The 24,005-nt window shown below is 44.5% G+C and overlaps 1 protein-coding gene across 1 annotated transcript in view; it reads right to left on the bottom strand.

Moving 5' to 3' along the window:
• The window catches only part of pde4ba (phosphodiesterase 4B, cAMP-specific a), a 75,545-nt gene that overhangs the window by 3,681 nt on the left and 47,859 nt on the right, over positions 1–24,005 (bottom strand). Inside the window, exons 6-13 of the mRNA XM_085375761.1 lie at positions 16,131–16,243; positions 4,981–5,074; positions 1,861–2,144; positions 1,613–1,777; positions 814–913; positions 562–716; positions 328–450; positions 18–200 (exon numbers count right to left, since the gene is read on the bottom strand). Coding sequence (XP_085231887.1) covers positions 18–200; positions 328–450; positions 562–716; positions 814–913; positions 1,613–1,777; positions 1,861–2,144; positions 4,981–5,074; positions 16,131–16,243 — 1,217 coding nt within the window. The remainder of the gene's footprint in view (positions 1–17; positions 201–327; positions 451–561; positions 717–813; positions 914–1,612; positions 1,778–1,860; positions 2,145–4,980; positions 5,075–16,130; positions 16,244–24,005) is intronic.

The following is a 24,005-nucleotide window of genomic DNA, read 5'->3' on the forward strand; positions in this document are numbered from 1 at the left end:
ATACAGTTTCTGCATACCTGGCTCTTTTCCACTGAGGCTGTGTGTTTATCGCACATCGGACTGATCTCCATGCCCCGCTCCCTCTCTCTGTCTCCTTGGTGAAAGAACTCCTCCATTATCCGATCAGTCCACTGACGATACAACTCCAGGGACTTAGTGGGGTTACTCAAGTCGGCACAGTGCACCATGTTACGCAGCACCTGGAAGTCATACAGAGTTGAAGACTGTGTCACTACACAGACTACAAAAAAGAGATGGATGACGTGACTGAGCCCCTCGTGCACAAACTTGTGCCATTATTACTGCTCAGGCAGACGTCACACATACCTGTATCCTGTCGGTGTAATTGTCTAGCAGCAGCACTCCGGAGCTCGTCACCTTTTTCGTTTCTACCATAGTCTTCAGATCGGCCAGCAGACTCATGTGTTTGGACATGTCAGTGGCCAAAACCTGAACAAAAGAAGAAAAAACACTTGATCAGCATCTGGCTTTGGAAAGTTTCTGTTTTTTTTAGTTTTACTATGAAATAATTGTAAAGAAACAAGAATCTGGAATTCCTACCATGTCGATAACCATCTTGCGCAGGGACTGACGCTGCTTCTTTGTGAGGTTCTGGAAGATATCACAGTTGTCTTCCTGTAGCAGCTTGAATCCCACAGCCAGATGATGGTTCTCCAGCACAGACTCGTCGTTGTACATTAGAGCCAGCTCAGAGTCTGCGTAGTGGTTAAAAACCGATGGTTAAACATGCTCCGATGGCTTTGTTTCGTCTCATATGAGTGGACACTTTTTGTTTAAGCGTTTCAGACTTACTGGTATTGATTAAAAACTGGTTGGATACTCCGGGATGATCAACGTCATGGATAGCTGCAGCAAAGATGGCTGCCAGGATCTCGAGATCTGTGAAGACCGCCTGTAAAAGTAATCAGAAAGGAACAGTGTTAAACAATGTCCTGAGATTGAAGCTGAAAGCAAAGAGCAGATAATCTTTGACACTGACAGCTGAGTGGCAATGTGGGAGAAATCCAGTTGTTTCTGTCACACTCTGCCTTCAAAGAAAAACGGCACACTGCCAAGGTCACACGAGGACGGAGAATTAGTATTTCCTCAACAAGCTAGCTAATAGGCTGTCTGCCTTTTTTGTGAAGATACATTGTGACAGTATAATACGCCGCCAGCTGGCTGCTATGACGACAGATGGGGAGAGCCTAGAAGTGTAAATCAGGATCTTCAGATTGGGTCATGTTGACATGGCTGCATCTCACCAGCTACTCGAGCTTGAATAGAGCTTTTAGAAAGTGTTCACCGGAAAATCTGAACAAATAAGGCGTGTGAGAGGGGGGATTCTCTCAGAAGAGGAGAAGGGAAAATATAGATGATTCATCGGAAGGACGTGGAGCTCTTTAGCCATCCAGGAAAGTGACACACGAGGTGATGTAAGAGCTCACCCTCCTAATTTAGTTTTCCCTTATTTCAGCAGATTCTGGCTCCTGATTCAAAAACGGACGAACTCAACCAAAGTGGAGAGCTACTGTAAGGCCAGCTAATGATTGGCATTACCAAACCTCGAGTTCAAGTCGGACTTTAAGACATCGCTTTCAGAAAGACTTACATCCAGGGCTGGAGTTGAGAGGAGGATGTGTGTGGACTGTGCTACGTCAGCAGCGTGCAGGCTGTTGTGGTAGGCCACATCTGAATGGTAGTGATCTTCTAATGTCATCATGTAGGCCACAAATGTATCTGCCGGGATCTTAAATGTCTTTAGAAGGTCTCGCTCCTAGGAGAAGGATACAGGGATAAACATGAGGAAGGAAACCCAGGTAACGTTTAAGTAGTAGGAAGTAGTAGAGGAGTCCTTACCTGGAAGATGGCGTACATGATGCAGGTGAGAGGTCGGTTGTTGGAGAACTCTGAAACCGAGAAGATGTTCAGGCCCCATTTGTTGAGGTCCTCCAGCTCCTTGGACAGCAGCTCCTCCTTATCAGTCTTGACCCCGAAGCGTGCGATGCTGCTGCTCGAGAGCGAGGGCCCGTGGGAGACCTTCTTGACCCCGCTAATCTGTGTCATCAGCTGCTGCTTCTGCTGCTTCTTCTTCTCCCGTGTCTTGGATGTTGGCGATGGGATCTCCACCTCATTTTGTTTGTCTACGTGAGTGGGGATTAAAAAAAAAGATGGATTTTGGTCAAGTAGAAGGTAAGAGGCTTATTCAGCAGTTCAGTGAAGATGTCTTGTATGATGGTTGGGATGTGAGAACCCAGGTGTGCTATATAGACGCACCTGTGGCAGGTTAATTCCTCGGGGGGTTTATTGATTCGCTCACTCATTCATTCATCTGTCCCTCCAGTCGTTTGCTTATTTATGCTCGCTGTCATCCATGTCTCTCTCTCAGAGCTCCCACTGCTCATTCATCCACATCCCTCAACCCCCCTTGCAGCGCCTCCGCCCCCCCATCCCAGCCTCACAGCAGGTGGCTCACATCTCATCTCCCGCTCTGTGACTCTCGGAGGTCAGCCCGTTGACACACTCAAAGCTGAGGCTTCGCCACGGGCAAAACTGTTGGAGTTTTTTTGCAGCTCTATCAGATTCAATAGTTGATGACATCAGCGAGCCTGTGCGGCTAAATAAAACGAATCGGAAGGCAAAAAAATTAAAATAAACACTGACATCACGCCAGTCTCTGTGCTAAAAATAAACATGATAGAAGTGATTTTTTCCTGTAATGAGCTTACACCGCCGTGTTTACTGCAGTCGCAGAGGAACCGAATAAGACCCTGCAGGGACCGGCTATTCTGCACGCGTGCGCGCCGCGCGCTCGTCTATCAAGCCTCGACTCGGCTCATTGCTGGCCTATCAGCCTTCCCCTGCGGAGGGTTATTCAATTACCAGGCGTAATTCAAATAATCACTTTCACTCTCATGCTCTCCCTCACATTTCTCTGCCTTCTTCTCCCCGCGCCTCGATCGCTCTTCAGTTCTCGCCTGGTAATTGAGAACGGGCAATTAAGCACACTCAGACATGTGCTGCGTGGAAACAAAAGGAGGAGCAATGTATTGCTCTCTAATTTATTACAAGTCATTGTCACCACTGCTGTGCAGTGTTTGCGTGTTGCCTGTATATAACATATATGTGTGTCTGTTAGCTGAAATATGGATAAACTGAGCTCACTCTTTTCTCTCAACTTAGCTGGTACGAAACATGCAAACAAATCAGCAGATGAAATAAATATCCCAATCGGCTATTTTGTCTCGTTTTTCTTCCGCTCTCACTTTCCAATCCTCTGTCACCTCCCACGTTCACTTAGATTTCAGCCAAACTCGTTTCACCCTCCTCCACAAGCTCTTCCCTGAGAGATTCGGTGGGGAAGATGGAAGAGGAGCCTGGGAGACGACTATTTTCCCAAAGTTGGGTGTGCTGGCTGATCCAAAGGGAGTTATGACAGATTTATGATGCAAGGACAGCTGGGAAAAGGTCCCAAAAAATAAATTAAAGGCACACGTGAGCTGCTGTGTCGAAAGCAATCGTAATTGGAAATCCTTGATTAAAATAGTCCCCGCTAAAAGTCTGAGATGTTTATTTATCTGGGGGATGAATCGTGCTCCACGAGCACCGTTTTACCAAGCATGAGGTCGTCTGTCACAAAACGATGGGACTTGTGATGGATCTACCAGGCCTATGGCATCAAAATTTAATTTCCCTGAGACTGAATGATGCTCTTTTTTTTTAGTAACAAAAATAGGATAAAGCAGAAATAAGTGCATTACTGATGCGATGTTAATCTTAGTGGATGGAAGGATTAAAACAGTCCTTTTGGTGAGCTATGGACCGTGCCAGGTCTGCTGTGCTGACTCCTTTTCTTCTGATTAATATTTTCTCTTTCCTCCTTTGCTTCTTCAGCCCCCTTCAGCAGGGTAATCCTCATTTCCTTATCGAAGTCGTTGGTGAGTGGATTCTCGGATCGGCAGAGAGAGAGAGGGACAACAAGGTGTCCCTGCTGACAAAGATGCATTAAGATGGGGATGAGTCACCCAATCTGCCGAGCTCATCTCCCTGCCAGCAAAGGGGGTTCCTCTATACCTCCATTTTTTTCCCTTCAGTGCAGTGAGGTCTCTCCCTCCCTCGCTCGTTTGCTTCTTCTCAAAGCCCGTCTCGCTCTAAACGGGGGCGAGGGATCCACTGACAGCGCTATACCAGCGGGGGACGGCAAACGATCGGAAACAGAGTGTCTGAATAATCTCGGCTACCTTTATGAGCATTATCTCTGAAATATATCAGCCTTTTTCTTTCTCCCTCTGTATATCTGGGATGAGATCATTTACTTCTACTTTATTTCTCTGGCTTTGTGCATCCTGCATCGAGCACTCTTCCGTAGACTTATCAGGTTTCCTGAAAATCAACTTTGAATCTGTTTTGTTTCATCGGTTGTTGATTGATGTTTCTAGAGCCGTTTGTTGCATTACGGTTTCTTTTTGTGCTTTGGTGCCAAGAACAAAACCAGAAAGGTTTTAAAGCTGAATATTCATAATTAGATGTCCGCATCTATTCTCAGACGTGCAGCCCACGCCGACAGCATCCAGTTCCAGTTCAGACTCCGAAGCCTTCTTTACAGTCGATACCCTTTTTTATTCTCGTAATATTTTGAGAAATTAAATATTAATACTTTTTTCAGTTCTGTTTCAACGGTCAGATGTCATAAACGTCGACACAAAGCTTAATGGCGCAGTTTTTTTATGGTACGCCCCCACAGGAAACCAGCCAGAGCAACTTGCACAGCTCGACATCATGCAAAAGACCGAACCTCCACAAAGAAAGAAAAGAAATTGAGCTCTGTGAGCTGTAATGTTGCATATCTGACCAAACACACAAGTCATAAACGTGATTTGTGGAGGCTTCAGATGGATCATAAACATCCAGTAGCTGTTTTTGTTTAACTTATGAACATGGTCGTGATTTTGAGTTTGTGTACACAAGACTTCCATTTACCTAGGAAGGTGTTGGAGATGAATTCGGAAACCTGGTTCCCAGACCGACTCATCTCGGATAGGTGCGTCAACTCCCGATTCAACATTCTCTTGAACTGCAAGAGAGAAAGAGGAGGAGGAGGGGGAAGAGAGAGAGAGAGAGAAATGTCGTCAGTTTCCACTGGAGAGGAAATCTGGGAAACATTAGGATATATACGGTTACATGGAAAATTTACAAGTGCCCAGTTTTATTCTGCCAGGTCAAGAATGTCACTTGATATTTGTGCTTTTCCACAGTTTTCCCTGAAATGAATTAAGATGCAGATAATTATTAGCGTTAACAGTGAGTAGGCTGCCACTTTTTAATAAGCCTCAAATTACCCGCAGCAAACACTTCACAGTTTTATTACGCTGGGTCGCATATTTGGGGCATTTAGCCATTTTCCCTGCATCAGTGTGCAAAAATTTCAATGATGCAAGAGGAAAATCTGCACGCAGCTCGAGACGTTCCTCTTGTTGCCAACATTTCACGTAATTTCATGCAATTTGCACATTGCGAACAGTTCTACGGTGGTTCAAACATTTAAAAAAACACTTGTGATAAACAGGCACAGAGTACACAGAGACCCAGACACTGCAGCAGCAGCTGTTTATGACAGGCTGTTGCATGCGCGTGCACACACAGACACACAGCTCTGCAGAGGGCTCAAGATGGAGCCCGAGCCGTCGGATCCCCCACCACCATCGACAACAACCCTCTAATAATGATGGAAATATCTTTGGGTGCACGCGTCGTGCCCACAAAAGCAGCCGATCGGTTCCAAACCGATCTTTAGCTTCTAATGACAGAACAGCACAGAGAGCTATAATGAGGCCAACGCGGTATCCCCACAAGCTACGTAGATAAGCGCCACACACCTTAATGTAACCCCAAGACACCGACAGCAGGTAATTGGCTTCAGGCATTTTGGACCCCGTTTTCTCGTTCCTACACAAAGCCAGAACTGTAATCCAAAAAGGGAGGATGGGGGCAAATTAGAGGCAGATGATCAGGATTCCTCCAGCACCCAAAAACAGGGGGGAAAAAAAAAATCCTCTCTTCTCTCCTCTCGGGTTTCTCTTCTTCTCAGCAGCTAAGAGAGCAGCTCGATGGTGGCTCACTCTCTCTCTCAGCAGCAGAAAAGGGCCAGCTCTGAGTTTCCATGCTTGGGAATGGAAATCTGGGAGGATGGACGGATGTGCGTGAAAGAAGGAGCTGTAAGCGAGGAGACCCAGCGGGCTCGATGGATCGGCTGGAGCAGCAGCTGGAGCCGTGAGCTGGGGACTGTCTGCGCACTGATGAATAATGGAGAAGAAGCGAGGAAGGGAGGAGGGGAAAAACGGCGATGGAGAGGGGAGGAGGAGGAGGCGGGAGTGAGGCAGTGATGTTCATCTGACTAGAGGGGGGGTTCCTCTACTGGATTTGTCTCGCTTTGCTGCTCTCGCTGCTGTAGCACTCCCTCCCTCCCTCCCTCCCTCCTCTCGCCCTCGCTGTAGTCTGCCAGCCCCAGCAACACACTCCAGTCAGAACACATGATTTGACAGAAAGTGGGGGGGAAAGGGGGGAGCCCAAACTACAGCTTGGCATTGGTGTATATGTAAAGTTATAAAGGGGTGTGTGAGTGATTGATATTTAATATCCATTTAATATGAACTCTTTCGCTCTCTTTTTTCTCTCAACTACAAAACCACTGCAAGTAATGTCCGTCCTCCTTCATTCCCAGGCCCTGTAATGTCATGAAGCTGTGAAACTGCGCCTCCCATCTACGAGTGAAACAATGGGAAGAGCGAGAGGGATGCTGCAGCACGTTTTGAAGAATATGAACGTACAGCGATGGTATTTCTAATCGCCATTATCTCTATTATCCCCTCCCGCCCCCTCTTTTGTGTCTTCTGTTGTCTCCTGACGTGCAGCCACGGCAGCCATTGTGGAGAACTCATAAGCCTGTTCATTATCCGCACCCCATAATAATATTAGATGCTGACAGGGTGTTTGTGGATGGCTATTTTTAACAGCCAAGACACAGGAGGCGAGACGGTTAGAGAAGAAGGAAGATAATTGTGTCCTTCCTTCCCCAAGTTAGGTGACACGAAGCCCACGGTTTCTCTCGCTGCCTGTAACTGCGTGTGCGCCAATTACCAGAACACCCCAACGCCATGGCAACAGCACTAGGTAGCCAGTGTCAGGCTGGTTTTTTTTTCTAAATGAGGAGAGGGGAGGCGAAGGAGAGAGGCTTCCCCTATTGCTTCCCAGGCAGACATGTGCTGTAGCTGCTGAGCTGTCACGAGGACTCACCACACACATCGCCCCTGCTCGCATCCACTGATGCACAGGCTGAAAATCGCCTCCTCCTCCTCGCCTCCACCACCATTCCCTCGCTCTGCTTCATCTATCCCTCACTCTCCACCGCTTACATGTCAATTTCTCTCTCGGCTTCCACTAGCCAACACAGTCATCAATCTCTGTCTGTCTGCTTCGCTGGCAGAATCGATGGGCTGTCCTCAGAGCAGGTGTTGATACTGGCTGCGGTGTACAAGGCCAGGCCCACCTGACCGGAGCGTAACACCAGCAGCACCAGACGTGTCAATCACGACTGGGCTCTTATGTGTGAAAACCTTGAGGACAGCTGCGACACCTCCCTCACGCTTCAGAACATATCCACAGGAAACTGTAAACAGAGGTTCCCAGAGAATCTCTCGGCCCTAATGTGTGTGTGCGGGAAGATGAGGGGGAGATGAAAGCTTTCCCGAGAGAATTCCTTCCGGATTATCCTGCCAATGAGGGAAAGAACCAGAAGCGAGGAGGTGGGATGCAAGGAGAAGAAAAAACACAGAAAAGGAGGAGGCAGCTCTTTATATAATAGCTCACTGCATAATATATAAAGAAACCAGAAATAACAGGATGCAGTGTCGAAGTGCCGTGCTTCCCCCAGAAGCTGCGAGAAAAGTGCGCACACGCTCCGCAGCAGCCTGCGAGCGCCGTCACCTGCATTTAAACCCAGTCAGTGCTGACATGTTTTATAAGTGTGTGTGTTTCAATGTGTCGCTGCCAGTGTGTGTTTGGAGTTGGCTCTTTCATGAGGGAAGCCTCCTTATCTCCCACTGACATCATGACACTGGAGGGAGATTAACCCATCCAAAGATGTGTGGATACATCTCTCCGTCACTGGAATCTTTATTATATTTGTTTCACCAGTTAGCTCCTTTCATTTATTATAATCTAAATCAGTTTTTTCAACAAATTTTCCATTATTTTTGCTTTTATCTCGTCTTCCTCTCGCTTTAAGCTCCATATCTCTGTCTTCTAACCTCTTACTCCTCCCCTTCTCTCCCTGCTTTCGGTGGGTGGGTTGATTCAGCAGAGAGGTGCTCTGACAGAGGGAAGGAAGGTGAATGGAGCCCGTGGTACATCAATGAGAGGTGGAGGGAGGGGCATTCGTGCAGAGCCCCCTCCGTTCAGACGTGATCCCATCGGACAGCTCGCCGTGCAGGGCGGCGAGGCGGACAGGTGGACCGGAAGGCAGACACGGAGTCTCCCTCTGACACGAGACTGATCTTACGCAACATCAGCGTGCTTCCATTATCTGAGCTGGCGCTGCAGCCTCAGGGTATCGTGTCTGTTACTCTCTGACTGTTTCTCCTCATCGTTCTGATCTTTTTGCACCACAGCTTAGAGGATGACTGAACTGGAACTCTCTGGTGTTGCTGAAATCAGCTGAAATTTTCCAGTTTGTCTCGTTACCCATTTGCGCCTGAAGTGGTTCAGACTGAAGTTGTGTCTCTGAGCCACTAGTGGGTGCACTACACCCATTCTGGTCAGTCTTGACTTAGTACTGGGCTCCCAGTCTGTACTGGTATTTACAACTTATGGCTAAATCTGTAAATATCTTTGCACCTCTGTGAAGGTGCGAAACACACTTTAAAAGTAATCAATTTCTTGATTTAAGTCACTCAGGATTTGCAAGGAGCTGCAAGTTTTATTTATTATCGTGATTTTTATGCTTCTCAACACAGTCTCATATTCACAGCATGCATGCAGCGTTGCTGATTATAACTCGTGCAACCATCTCCTTTACCAGCAAACGTGCAGCGTTTGCGGTTAATCACCTCCTCGGTTTAGCAAACGTGTGACGCCAGATTGTAAAATCGGCACAGCGGCGCGGAGGGGTAGTGACATAACTCGGAGAAGATCAGGAAACTTACCTACGTATGAACTGTGCGTATGTTGGTTAGAGATACAGACAATTCTGAGAGACGGCCTGACTACCTCTCACTTCCTCTGACTCACTCGCTTATGCTTGTGTGTGCGCGTGTGTGTGTGAGAGATGGAGTGTATTCATGCATCTGTGGTCCCGTACAGTAAAATATAGAGGGGGGAAAAAATGAAGGTTTCGAGAGCAAAAAAGGATGGGAAGGAGAATCGCTTTTAAGCCGACTGATTGATTCTAATCGCTCCTGGTGATCACAGCCTCAGATGTAGTTTGCTTCACTATTTTTAGGCTCGAGGCTGCAATGCTCAGCTCGAGTCGGGGCTGCTTCGAAAGCAGAAAGCAACCCTCTGTTAAAGACCACGCTGCAAAAAAAAAACAGGAAATGCTCAAATCGTCTGTTCTAAATTCTCCTCCTAACTTCTGGCAAAATAAAGAATTGCAGAAATGTGTTCTCGACACTGTGCACCCAAGCTACGAGCACTTCACCACTACTTCTCTCGTCAGACAACCTGAGTGTTTTGGCCTATGTCAAAAAAAAGTCTTTGGTACCCAGTTAAGATACACTCCTTTCCATCCGCTGGACCTCCTGTGATTTAAATCTGTGGCTCCTTCCCTCATTTTAGGCAGTTGGAGACATTAAAAGCAGACAAAGCTGAACTTTTTATAAGCAGTAACTATGCAGTTACAGTGAATACTGGTTATTGTCACTTATAGGTCACTTACAAACTAAAGAAATCGCTTTGGCATTTGGCCAGGAAGAACAAAACGACATCTGCGCTTAATTATCTGGAAGCACCATAAATCTCTCATGAGTTTGATTCTCTGGGAGTAAAGGTTATCTAGTTCCACAGACAGAAACAATTTGGGAATACGCAGCAAAGGAAGCATAAAAGACCCCCGAGGCAAATGCAGAAGGCAGGTTTGACCACCATGAGTTGAAAATTAATATTCAAAGGACAAACTTTTCAGTAAATTGAAGCGGCAATAAATACTCCCAACATGCTTCCAAAGTGAAATCATGTGCAGACTTGAAATAAAATGCTGCTAAAATTCGCTCCAAACTCCACCAGGATCAAAGGGCATATAAGTACACAATGTGTATGAAAAAGCAATGTGTATGTAATATATTAAAATATATATATATATCCAATAGCATTCAGTGCAAGAAAAAGCTTGAGCAAGCCACAAAACATCTGTTCTTTTAAGTCCAAGCAAGGCAGGAAATCTCACCGAATGGCGAATGATTACAAACTGTGTCTACCAGCATAAAATTATAAAAATAACAAAACTCACCTTCCTCCAACCGTTCAGCTTCCCTAATTTCCTCTCTTTCTTGTCAAAGCAACAGGCGCCCATGTTGCTGTGTGTAAAGTGCAGGGTAGAGTGGGGCTGCCGTCCGTTAAAGTGTCTCAGTCTCAGTCTGACTACAGCATGAGTAAAAGGACCAAGCCTCTGCTCTCTGACGCTGGGAAACGCCACAGCTCTAGTGACTCACTCGGGACTGCGAGGTCTGATCAGGCTCTACCTCACACCCTGTGTCTGTGGAGCAATGACTGTGTTAGACCTCTGCTACATACACACTCCCTCTTGGGGTAGTCCCGCCTCTAGCCTTTTCCCCCCCCTGCTCCTCTTGCTTGCTGCTCAGCGCTCTTGCAGCTGGCAGTCACATCTCCGAAGCTTTGCTGTCACTGTTAAATCTACTCGGGTGACCGGCTCTTTAAAAAGCCCTTTACACGTGCTCGTCTCCATCAGATTTCTTCATGGTTTCATTATTCATTCTAAGATGCAGTAATTTGCTGCTTGGTGTTTGTGGATTTTGTATTGGGGGGATGATGATGTCATTATCTCAGGCTCAGGGATAGGGATTCATTTTTCCTTGAGCTTTCTTTGATAACCAAGAAAACACTTAATGAATTAATGCACATACCGTATTTTTCAGACCATAAGGCGCATTAAGTGAAACAAAACAGTCAGATAAGTCAAACTTTACTCAGCTCATTCTTCTTGCTTCCTCCTCTTCCGTAGCATTGATTCATTGATGCTGAATTCTCTGCAGCTGCTCTATTCCCATGTTGTTGCAGTATATTAATGACTAACCTCGTATTGTGGATGGATTATCTCAGTTGTTCTCCTGACTGAAGTTTGGTCCGTTTACAGCATCCTGCCATGCGATTGCATTTGTCCCTAACCATCGGGAACCCTCATGTTAACTTTTATCAAGTGGAAAAAAGTTAGCGTTCATCCTCCAGCTTCACTGTGTTTATGCTATGCTAACATAGCTGTGTCACTAGCGATCACGTAGCACATCATTATATACCAGCTAGTCCAGCTTCAGTAACCCTACAAACGCCACTGCTGTTTAGTTTTCTGTCTTCATTTATGTTGGAAGTGATAGCAGAGCTGTACGTTTGATTTTTTCAGAAATCTCTCAGTCAGAACATGCTATATCATGTTTAGGTGGAAGCTAGCGAGCTAACTTCCTGTTAACTTCTAACTCCGTTGAATGTAATAAATTCTGTTTTCATGGATGCCTGGATGTTAAACTTAATTGTTACACCTGGTAAAACAGCAACGCTGATCATTTTATTAAAGATGAAAGAATTTAGACAGTTTTAACTCTCAGTGATGTCGCAGTGTTCATTTGACTTTGGGACCTGAACGGATGGAGTTTAGGACCCAGATTCCTCCGCGAGGCTCCTGGCTATGGTAGCCGTAATGCACCGACAATCTGGTGCAGCTTCGTAGCTACCAAAGTCGTAGTAAAACATGTTTTGACAGATTTCTGTGCACCGTGTAGCACATAAAATCAGTTCGAGGTCAGTAAGCACAACCAGAATTCATACATAAGGCGCACTGTTGATTTTTGTGAAAATTAAAGGATTGTAAGTGCGCCTTATAGTGCGGAAAATACGGTATATGAACTGGACAAAAGCAGCAGCTTTTCACCTTTTCAAAGCAGGAACCAGTTGTTTCTTTTTTGGTAGCAAATTCATCACGTTTCGCAAATGAGTGCAGTCAATTATAAACTTCCATTTCAATTATAATTTTGGCTCATGCAGAATTGGGATAAAATCTTTATCTTCTCTTCACTTCCCAAAGTTCAGTGAAATCCGCATGATTAAAAAAAACAGTTGTTTCATCTTTTTTCAAGTTTACTAAATCTGATTTTCTTTTTAAGTTTTCTTTTAAATCTGTGAGTAACTCTGTTAAATGATCTTGAGCCCCATATTGACAAAAAGAACTGATTATAATCAAGCAGACATTAGATGCTTAAGCTGTATTTTCACACAACAGAGAGTCTGCAGTGCTGGAAGGAGCATATTCCAACTCACAACAGACTTTGACCCGTCTATGTCAACCATACATAACAGAGGGGACAGTCACGTACTGTAAGTGCTCAGCATCAGCCCCTGCCTGCACTTCACCTTGGAGGTACGATCGCATCTTCTTGCGTTTCACCTCCCCTGTGCTCATGTTTCATACTCTGCCACAGCTTGGATAACAGTTTTTCCACCATCCTAAATACAATAGGAAGTTGCGGGGGTCATATGAGCCGATCGGTATGTTCTTGCTAACAAAGCCGCGTTGGGTGTAACGGCCAAGTTGACAAAGGGTCTGCAGTTGTGCAATGTTTTAGTTTACTGTAAAAACAAGACTGCCGAGATATGAGGGGATTAGCCTACTGTGGGTACGGACACCCAGCTGCACGCACACTCACGTAGACACAGGCATGTATACATGTGGCACATGTTCGATGGGCGACTCCTTATCAGCATCTTGTGCACATACGGTTACGTGTCGGGGCACATTCACCCACTTGCCAAAGTCACATCTGTGAGAGAGGGTCATAATGCATAATAAGCACATTGTGCCACTTGATACGCTGCGCTGTGGACCGCAGCGGAGACTCCACATTTAAAGAAGAAATACAGTTCAGTATGAACTGATTAAAAATAAGAAAGTACAATTTAGAGAGCTACTTTTCTTTCGTTTGACCAACGATAAATGGCCACACCTGTCAGTTTACATCCATCTGCTCAAGTGGAAGTGCTGTCAGCTTTCCATTGTGTTACAGTCTGATGATCTTGGCAGACCGAGGGGTAGGTGTAATGTTTTCTGGAAAAAGCAGCGCAAAACCATTCCTTCGTTTTTCCCTTATTGGGATATTTGGGAATCTTTCAAGTTAGTGAAGTTCCTGTATTCAATCATCACCTACAGATAACGTTCGTCTCGATCCAAAAAAAAGTTTTCTACAATTGCAAAAGTCCTACAGTTACAGTCTTGATTTCAGGCTAAACTGAAACGCAGCTGAGGAGTGATGCAAACCAACAGCTTCTTTAAAGAACGTTTGTACAAGCATGGATGCTCCGACTTCCTCTGCACTCTGCCTGTCTTCTGTGTTTGGTCTGTCACCCCTGCTTTCATGTCTAAATGACTGTTTGAATAGTTGTTCCAGTAGTTCTGCAGTGATTCTGTCAACCTAAGTGAAACCGCTCCTGCTTACTGTCAGTGCTGGATGTGTGACGGCAGCAATAGGATAAATAAACACGGCCATTAACCGTCCAAATGGGTATGTTGGGATGGCTATTGTCATATAGAGAGAGCAGCAGGAGATCAGGAAGGAGACAGGAAGAGAGAGTAACTCTGCCCAGGGGTCTGCGAGGATCCCTTAAACACACACACACACACACACACACACACACACACACACACACACGTTCTTTGTCTTCCTCTCTAGTTCATTGTGTTTGACCCACTGCTGGATCACTCGCATCCTGTTGTCCAGTTTTCATGAGAAATAATAAGCTTTCCTCTTGATTCACATGTTTACATGACAGGGTTTTTCAGGCTAAGTTACACTCATCGCACACACAGCAGCTTTCTGTGGTTTGGACTTAAACAAAAGACCAAAAAATGTAAATATCTAGCTTCCTCCAAGTGGCCGATCTCTGTGGCAGTCTACGGTATAAAACTGCCCAGTTTAGATCTCTAACAGTGATGGCCATATATCCAGTGACTCATGAACTCTTCCTACCTTTAAATCCCACAGACATATTTACTTTGGTGTCCGGCGGCCAACCACATTATCTCTATCGACAACCATTTTAAAAACAGACATCTGTGGACTGACTGGATACTTCAAGCCGCAGGCGAGGTCTGATCATTTTCTCTGAATGATGAATTCTTAAAGTACAAAACTGAATAGATGTAAAACCTTGTCGTAACGGGGAAACCGTGCTTTGATATCCATGACTTCATCTGAATGCAAAGGCCAAAAGGAGGCAATTATGAGACCATGTGTTTTGTATTACAGCCCTTAAGGTAATAGCAGCAGAGATTCTAATGACAGAGAAATAAATTATAGACCGAGTAATAATTTTTTGATCCCCTGCTGAATTTGTAAGTTTCCAAAGAAACGAACAGTCTCTAATTTTTATGGTAGTATCGTTTTAATGGAGAGAAGCAAAAAATATCAACCAAAAATCCAGAGAAAATACATTACATAAAAGTTTTAAATTGATTTGCATGTTAGTGAGTGAAATAAATATTTTATCCCCTACCACCCAGCTAGGATTCGGACTCCCACAGATTGGCTGCGTGCCCATGTGTACAGATTAGGATCAATCATTCATCTCAACGCATGTTTATAGAACCAGAACCAGTTTCTTCCATTCGAACCTCGCCACCACCAAGGACATGGTCAGAGGCAAAGCCTTAGATATGCTCAAGACTGGAACTGAGGTACAAAACGTTTGATGAGCTTTCATTATTCAGAAATGGAAGAAGTATAAAATGACCAAACTGCTCAATCTGGAGCTCCTTTCAGTATCTTGCCACACGGGGTGTGCTAACAAAGGAGTGGAAAGGAAGAAGCACATTAAGGTCATGGAGTGGCCTAGCCTCAGACCTCAGTCTTTTAGAAAATCTGTGGAGGAAGCTGAAGCTTCGAGGTGCCAAACGGCAGCCACAACACCTAAAGGATTCAGAGAGTTTCTGTAAAGAGGAGTGGGCCAAAACCCCTCGTGAAATCTTTGCAAACTTGGTGACCAACAAAAAGAAACGTCTTACCCCAACAAGGGTTCGTCCACCACCAAATAGTAAGTCGTGTTTTGCTTGTATGTCTGTCTCTTTCCATGAAAATGATACAGCCATTTCTTTGTAAGTGAGCAAACTTACCATGACTCACACAGTCATGGATGCCACCTAATAATTCTTAGATATCATGTCGAGAATCCAGTGACACGAGCACAGGAAGCGCAATACAACAAGTGATTATTAAGCTGAATGTGGTTCAGTACCATTGTTTCAACTTCCTGTCTCTTCACATAAAAACCAGGCATTGAACTTCACTGCACATGACACGCAATCGGTGACACAGAAGAAACAGAATAATCAGCGGACAGTGGAAAAGTTAGTCAGCTAAGATGGAAAGAGAGCCACAGCCGGTCAAGAAAAAACACACACCTGCTTGTTAGACCATCTTTTCAACAAGGAGAGTTTTATGTTTGCTCAGGAAAACAAATCTGATGATAAATAGGACATATAAGTGAGCTGGTGGCCTTTTAATCCAATCAGCACTCATCTCAGCCCCCTCTGCCAAACCAATCTCCTCCTCATTACTGTTCTGTTTATGTTCAAACTTTTAACGCTGTTTACTTTGATGGGTCATGCTAAGTTCAGCAGTAGCATCTTTGGATTTTGTATACCGCCCTTCATGTGTTTATTATGCTGAAGGATTAATGCTTCCTGCAGATTCCCTTGCTAGTCAGATTTGAGAGCTCCCCTAAAAAGCGGAGCCCTTTTTTTGTATAAACACTTGCAACACATGGACTTGGATTTATCTGCTCGAAATACAAGTGTGATGGCCCCATTATGATGAAACACAATAACAGCAAACAGTGAAAGGTGCAGCCTCTCATACCTTGGTGGAGGCCATGTCGCTGACAGAGCGGTAGGTCTGGATGGTCTCCAGCTGGTCCAAACACCACTCCAACTCCTCCATTGTCTCCATGGCCAGTTTCTGGTACGCGTCATCTGTCAACAAACAGCCGGCACACAGAGACACGCAGTCAGAACAGACAGAGCACATGGAGCCCGAACGCTGCCCAGCCACTCCCAGGGACCGTCCACCCACGGGTCTCGCTCAGGGTTCCTGCTGCTGAGGAGGGGGGACTGCTAGAGGTGGGACACGGTTGTAGCGCCCCTTCGTCATGAGGAGGCTTTTTAGCTGCTGGGACTCGCAGCTGTCAGTGGAATCGAGAGAAAGCCAGGACCTGACCTCGTTCTGTCACACACTCGACTTGTCTGTGTGAGTCCCCAACCCCCCAAACGTCATCTCCCAATCTGAGGCCCTCAGCTTATTTACATAAAGTCAACCGCCCTATTACAGGAAACTAGATACCCCCACCTCACAAACAAACTTTACCCCATCTCACAGGAAACAGACACCTCGAAACCTAAACACACATGCAGAGGCGCACATGTTGTACCATTAAAAACATGCATTGACTTAACTGGTAAAGTTGCCACCGATTAAGAAATATTTAATCACACTAATTATTTTATTTTTGATCATCGACAACAGACGGTGGCATCGGACACGTCTTCGTGATGAGCCCATCATTTCTGACGCAGGATGTTTTTAATCACTCATTTAGTCATAAAAAAAATGATAACAACTGCTGCAAAACATGTGTCACTGTTGCTTTCTAGGACGTAAGAAGAAGGCTGAAGGTCCAACCACAGCAGTCAGAAAATGCGCCCTAGATATAAAATGACAGGAACTGGCACTGGCGTTACGTTTACCAGAAATGCAGTGACATTTCTAATGCTGTTGTGCTGTTACCATTTAGGTTGTTTTTATTTCTTTTCTTTTTAAATATGTTGGTCAAATAAAGCAGAAGGATTATAATAAAAGAAATCTTGAGTAAAGAACAAAAACATCTACAAAGCACACATGAAGTTGGTCCAGAGAGGGATTATGATGACAGACAGAGAAAGTCAAGGCAAGGTTTGTGCTGTCACCACTGCTGAGAGATTCCTGCTTGGCCTGGGAGTCACTGCTCCGACCCTGTTCCTGTGGTTTAACCATTTTTCAGACAACTGCAAACTGTACGTCAGAGTTGGAGTGAGTGTGTCTTGGAAAGCAAAGGCGAGTGTGCGATGAGTTGGTTGGTGGAGTTGAACCAACACACACACACAAACACACTCTTCTCCCACTCACTGTGTATACTCCGGGTCGCCTAGCTGCGGAGCACAACATGGCAGCAGGGTGTGCACTGCGGCGACCTTAGCGCGGCCACGTAGAATGCGTCCCCCGCTCTGATCTCCTCGCCATCAAAGACACGAGCCTGTTTGCTCTCCCAAACATGAGAGGCACCTGGCACTTTGCCCACAGCCTTCCCTCACTCTGATGAGGGCAGTGAAAGAAAAAGAGGGAGTGTGTGTGTTTGTGTGTGTGTGTTTAGTTTAATGCCACAACTGCCTGATCTTGAAACGGTTTACACTTATTTGAGATGTTGCTCTCCAGTATTTCCAACATCTTTGAGGTGGTTTGTGTTTTTGAAGAGCGTAGAAAGGTCCCTTTCCCTGGAACGGTCTTTTCTTTTGACCTTTTAAACTCTGCTCAGAAAGCAAGAACCACAGTAGAAGTTTTTCGACTGGTATTTCAACATTTGTCCAAAGTCGTAGCAGTAATGATGGGTGAAAATGAAGCTGCATCAGAGAGAAACAGCCATGGCTGGATTGATCTAAAAATCACTTTCAGGACGTGATTTCAAAACACACAAAACTGGGTCTCAAGATCTAGTTCAGCAAGTCAGGCCCTAAAGCCAGCCATAAGGCCAAATACCTGCAGGTCTCCATGTATTAAATCCAAGTTTTGAGGCAGGTGCCAGAGCCACAGAACTGTAACACTTGTATAACGGTTTTACTTTGATCCCTGGCCTGCTGGAAAACAAGGCCAAAATCACCAGTCTTTCCTCCAGCAAAGGACCCAGTTAACCACCTGTTAAAGATTTATTTGCTAAGAACTAAAATATTTGGCTCGGGTTCTAAGTTTTATGTCAAAAATATTTAAATTGCTCCAACAGCTATCAAAAATAAGCACCGATGCTTAGAATACTTTACTTCAGATAGAAATCGAGCTAATAAAAAAGACTAGTCGACCATAAAACAAGACAAGTTCACAGCTTCCGCAATATGACTTCACTTCCTATTTGGCTTTGCCTATTTTAAATTCATATGAAAAGTTCCATCATTCATCCATCTACCGATCCATCCATCATCTACCCAGCCATCATCATCCATCCATCCATTTATCCATCCATCTACCCAGCCATCATCCATCCATCCCTCTACCCATCCATCCATCATCTATCCGTCCATCATTTATCCATCCATCCACACATACATCCGTCTACCCAGCCATCATCTATCCATCATCTACTGATTCATCATCATCCATCCATCCAACCATCCATCCACCCATCCATTTATCCATCTACCGCTCCATCATCCATTCATCCATCTCCTTATTTCTCTCTCCTGAACATATGGAAGGAAAAAAAAGTCAGAAATTAATCAAGAAGTAATTAAGTGCAACATACAAATAATAATAAGCCTTATTATGTTTTTCAGGGTTTGTTTGTTGTTTTTTGTAAACTTCAACTTTTTTTACATTTCAAATATCATTTCAATTAAACAGCCTGTACACATTGGTGGACTAACCATTAGACAAACATTAAATATAATTTGGTTAATTACCAATGCTTTTAATTTTGGTGGTCTAATAGACGTATTAAACACTGTAAATATAAGTATATAGGATATAATGAGAAAGAAAAAAAAAGGTCAGTTTGAACCTGGATCTTAGGTCTACACCTATAGTCAGGTCTAATTAGATGGATGAGACACAAGCAGTAAATCACAAACGTGTTGGTATAAGGTTAAAATATGATTTGTCATAATGGGTAAAAAGTATTGGTGAGAAAAACTGGTGATAATGAAAACACATTAAGAGTAGAGGCATGTGCACTCACTATATATTAGTAAGTACTCCAGTTATGGCCTTGGGTGGACTGAGGGAAACAGCACTCCAAACACACACACACACACACACACACACACACACACACACACACACACACACACACACACACACACACACACACACACACACACAACGATACAAGAGGGGATTTCCACCGCCTCCACCCGACACAAGGACCTTTCTGATCAGTGCTCAGACCTACAGTTTGTCCCACAGGGGCAGGCAGGAAAATACATATGTACAGTCCAGCCACACAAACACAGTGACACACGCACACTTGATGGCTAAGATGTCTTGTTACCGCACACACTGCCATACAAACAAGTACTTTCCATCTGAGAGAAGCGGAGCCGGCGGGAAAGGGGGGGGGGGGGGGGGGGGGTTTGAGGTCAGCACTCTCTGTCTCGGTTTCAATTTAATATTGAAAAGTTTTTAGTTGTTTTTCACTAAATCCAGCGAAATCAGCAGCCCGAGGTAACATTAAAATCGAGAAAATGCAGGAAAAGGGCAAGAGTGAATGAAATAAAGAGAAATAAAAGGAACAGAAAATAAAATCCAAATAAAGAACACATGGGCTGTTTTTTAATGTTACCAGCATTCCTCTTACTGTGTCAATCCATAATTCAATGATTGTTTTTCCTTTCCCTGTTTCACGTGCATTTTAGCGCCGGTTCCAAAATGTTTTATAATTCTTAGATCTGTCTTTTATTTGATTATTAGCATTTCAGAGCATAATTTTTCAGATTTCCCCATAAAATCAATTTAAATTCACTCACCTCCTCCACAAGAATAACATTTTGTTGGTTTATTTACTCCACATTTTATGGGAGATTTCTTCACAAACACACACACACACACACACACTCAAATGAGGTTATTTAAGGACCATTGTGCCCACAGGACATCAGACAGGAGCTGTTAAAGCTGTTTGTGTTTGTGCCTGTGTGTGAGCGACAGCTGCATCTGTCATCCTCCCATGGGCATAGAGATAGTTTGCCCGTGATGCAAAGGTAGATGCAGCAGGGCATGTCAGCTGCAGCGCATTATCAGCAGCCAGCATCTATGTGGAAGACTGTTAGCTTAATTGTGAGCAAGCACTGACACACGCTGGGACACAAAACCCACTCTGACTAAAGGGGTCAGTTGAGGACCAGCCCTCCCCACACCTGCTCAGTCCATCCTAATTTCTGCTTTTCGTTGACCAAGAATTCACCGTGTAAACATTCAGGTTTCGAAGGGTGACGTCCCACATTTCTAGTGAACCAGCGTAAACAGACCACACACGCACTTAAAGAGAAGCCAAACTTTGACGCTGGTCAACTGGCAGCAGCGCCGGATTTGTAAATGGCTGAAAAAAAGCAAGAGAGAGACTGAGGCACTCTCTTTCTTCATCTCCTGCTTTACCAGAAAGTGAGTTGATCTGAAACCCTCCGTGCGGTTACACAACACTTCCTAACAAAGACCAGAGATGGTACATTGAGGTGGGGGGGTAGCGCTGCATTTGGAGGTCTTACAAACTCAAGTTTGGCTTGACATTCACAGAAATGTCATTGACAAGAAATCTGAAAAGTCAAGGGGAGGACGAAGAGCGGTGGTGGAGTTTGTGGTTTCGGGGCCTTCTTGCATAACCTCGATACATTTCTTGATCAAAACATTTCTCTAAGCTGGATTCTGAGAAGTGACAAAATGACATCATGGCTACGTATTTCATTAGCAAACATTTATCTGATTTACTGGGACTCAGAATGTGAGTAATATTTCAGTAGATGACATTTCCTTACCCTGCGGCTGTTTGATATTAAGGATAGGAGGGTAAAATAAACCTCTAGCCATCCTGTTATATTGGAGACAAAGCTGGTAAATTCATTGCTCAGGGACGCAGTGCTGGTAAAACGTGCTGGTTCCTTTTTTATGTGGTTGTGACCCTCCAGAAGCAGCACTGTGACATATTTAGGATGTTGATTCACAGATTAAATATTCTGATGTGTTGTAATCGTCCATGTCTCTCGTGCCAAAGCTACCAGCTTTTATATTTGCTGCCTTCCCCTAACACAGCGGTGGAGATGGCGAAACAGCGCTTTCGCGTGCGCGGCTGTCGGTGGAAAGAAGAATGCAGCTGTTACACTTGCTAACAAAATAGCAAGCGCGTCTCTTTATCTGTGTTTAATGTTTCTCACTTTAGTAAACAGAATTTGTGTGGCGAAGGTTCAAATCCAGTCTGGAATAATCTATGAAATGAGACATTATTGGAAGTAGCAACACACTGGAAGTAAACATTAGATTTGCATTTTTTGCAGGGTCGGGGGTCCTATTGTTTCACAGCATGTGAGTACAGCTCAGTGCAACAGTGTGACTTGTGGCTCTTCTACCTGCATTTAAACTGAAAGTCATTTACAACCACAAAACATAACAAAGGTGCTTTGACTGGGCCACACAGCGTGTACGTGTTTGAGTGCTAGGCCCCATTTTTGTAGCTTGCTGGCTCTAATCCCCCCTGCTTATACATTCCTCCCCACATTATACACATTTCTGTGAGATTTACAATCCGGTCGTTAAGTGATGACGCGACGAATCCTACTTCCGGGTCTAAAGTAGTCTGCGTTTAATATGGCTTTTGTGTTGTTAACATGTTTAATGTTTTGTATTTTCTTCTATTTGATCTCAAAAAGCTCCTAAAACAGTCAGTGATCACTGTTGACCTCCCTTTATTACCGCTAATCATTTATTTAAGCTCAGTTTTTAAAACCTTAGGATGTAACTGCAGCCCAGCCCATGCAGCAGTATATGAATGACTAACCTCGTATTGTGGATGGATTATCTCAGTTGTTCTCCTGGCTGAAGTTTGGTCCTTTTACAGCATCCTGCCATGCGATTACATTTGTTCCTGACCACCGAGAACACTCACGGTAACTTTTATCGAGTGGAAAAAAAGTTAGCTTGTTTATATTATGCTAACATAGCTGTGTCGCTAGTGGTCACGTAGCACATCATTATATACCAGCTAGCCCAACTTCAGTAACCCTACAAACGTCACTGCTGTTTAGTTTTCTGTCTTCATTTATGCTGGAAGTGATAACAGAGCTGTACGTTTGAATTTGTTTCCAAAACCCGGCAGTCAGGACATGCTATATTGTATTTAGATAGAAGCTAGCGAGCTAACTCCCTGCTAACTTCTAACTCCATTAAATGTCATAAATTCCGTTTTCATGGATGCCTGGATGTTAAACTCAATTGTTACACCTGGTAGAGCAGAACGCTGATCATTTTATTAAAGATGAAAGACTTTAGACAGTTTTTCAACTCTCAGTAATGCCATAGTGATCGTTTGATATATGGACCTGCAGCGGAGTTTAGGTCCAGACACAGCTAGTGACGTCAGACTGAACGACCGGATAGAAAAGAAAAGCAACGCACAAAACGATGACTCTGCCCCATAAAGGCTGGACGGTTACAGCAGAGACCACGCTGAATCGTAGGAACGACAGCAGAAAGAGCTAATCAAATTCTGTGTCTACGCTGCTGTTACCGTCTAAAAACAAAGACTGGAATGAGAACTGTGTGACTGGAACATTCATTCATGTATTTATTTGTATTACTGGTATGTGACCTAATTTCAAAGATTGTTTTGAAGACGGCCGGGCCTCTTTCAGAAGTTCTGTTGCAGTGAATTCATTCTTCCATTATGCGAAGTCTAATCCAGACAGTAACTTTGTTTTATCTTTGCATGCAAGTGTTAAGATTTTATGTGGCTAAAACTTCAGTTACAGTAACATTAACCCAGAAACCAGTCCAAACAGGCCTTTGCTCCAAACTGAATCACGCACAAGTCTGAGGTTTCTCTGCCTCCGTCACGTGCACATTGTTCGCAGAGACACGGAGTGATTTACGCACGTAGGAGATGAATGTGAGGAGTACACGGTGAGGAGTGAAACGAGCTCAGGGACAGTCTGACACGGCACGGTCTGAAGGTTCGCTGAGACCTGAGGTGCCTTGTCGTACAAACAGTATCCCTCTTATCTGACCGCTCGTCACTTTCTGATGTAAAAACCTTCACAGTTTCGAATCTGTATCTCTCCCGCTGATAAAAAGACAGACGTCATTGAAGCTGTGTGTTTGGCCTTATTGTCAGCTCGGCTCTGAGGACCTGTGAGCGTAAACAGTCTTGTCCTTGAGCTGCATGCTCACGCACTCTCTTCATCTCACAACAGTGTCTAACATTTCTATATATCCAAAACTTGGGTATGCCCACCAAAAAAATGCACACAGACCGGGCTTTGTCTGTATTACCTGGGGTGAACTCCTGCATTGAAAGCAACAGCACTGACTAGACTGAATGAGCCTCATTGTCATGCTGACTGGCCTTTGGCCCTCAGGTTGATTTGCATGGATCAGAGGAGCCGTGGGACCCCGCTCAGCCAGACTTCTGTCAGTGTCGATGCTGCTGCTGCTTTATTCTCCTTTTTAAGTTCCAGAGAAGCTTCCAGACTTAGAATTAAAAGGTGTAAGTGGTGCATCTGAATTCAGGGATTATGAGAAGTGTTGGGTATAGAGCAGCTGTTGGTGGTCCTGAAAGACCCTGCTCTCTAAAACACCTCCAGACTGATTTGACACCAACAGATTTACTCACTTCTCACTTCCTGAGGGCGTGGCTGACACGTGGTCAATCACAGTGTTCTGCTTTTTTTCCCTATTTCAAATATCTGACTGCAGTAGAGATAAAGCTACTCTTTTTCCTTGATTCTTGTT

The sequence above is a fragment of the Diplotaxodon limnothrissa genome, linkage group LG17 (genome assembly GCF_057381915.1).
Source record: "Diplotaxodon limnothrissa isolate DT_005_m linkage group LG17, D_limnothrissa_male_GT1.1, whole genome shotgun sequence".
In the NCBI taxonomy this organism is placed as follows: domain Eukaryota; kingdom Metazoa; phylum Chordata; class Actinopteri; order Cichliformes; family Cichlidae; genus Diplotaxodon; species Diplotaxodon limnothrissa.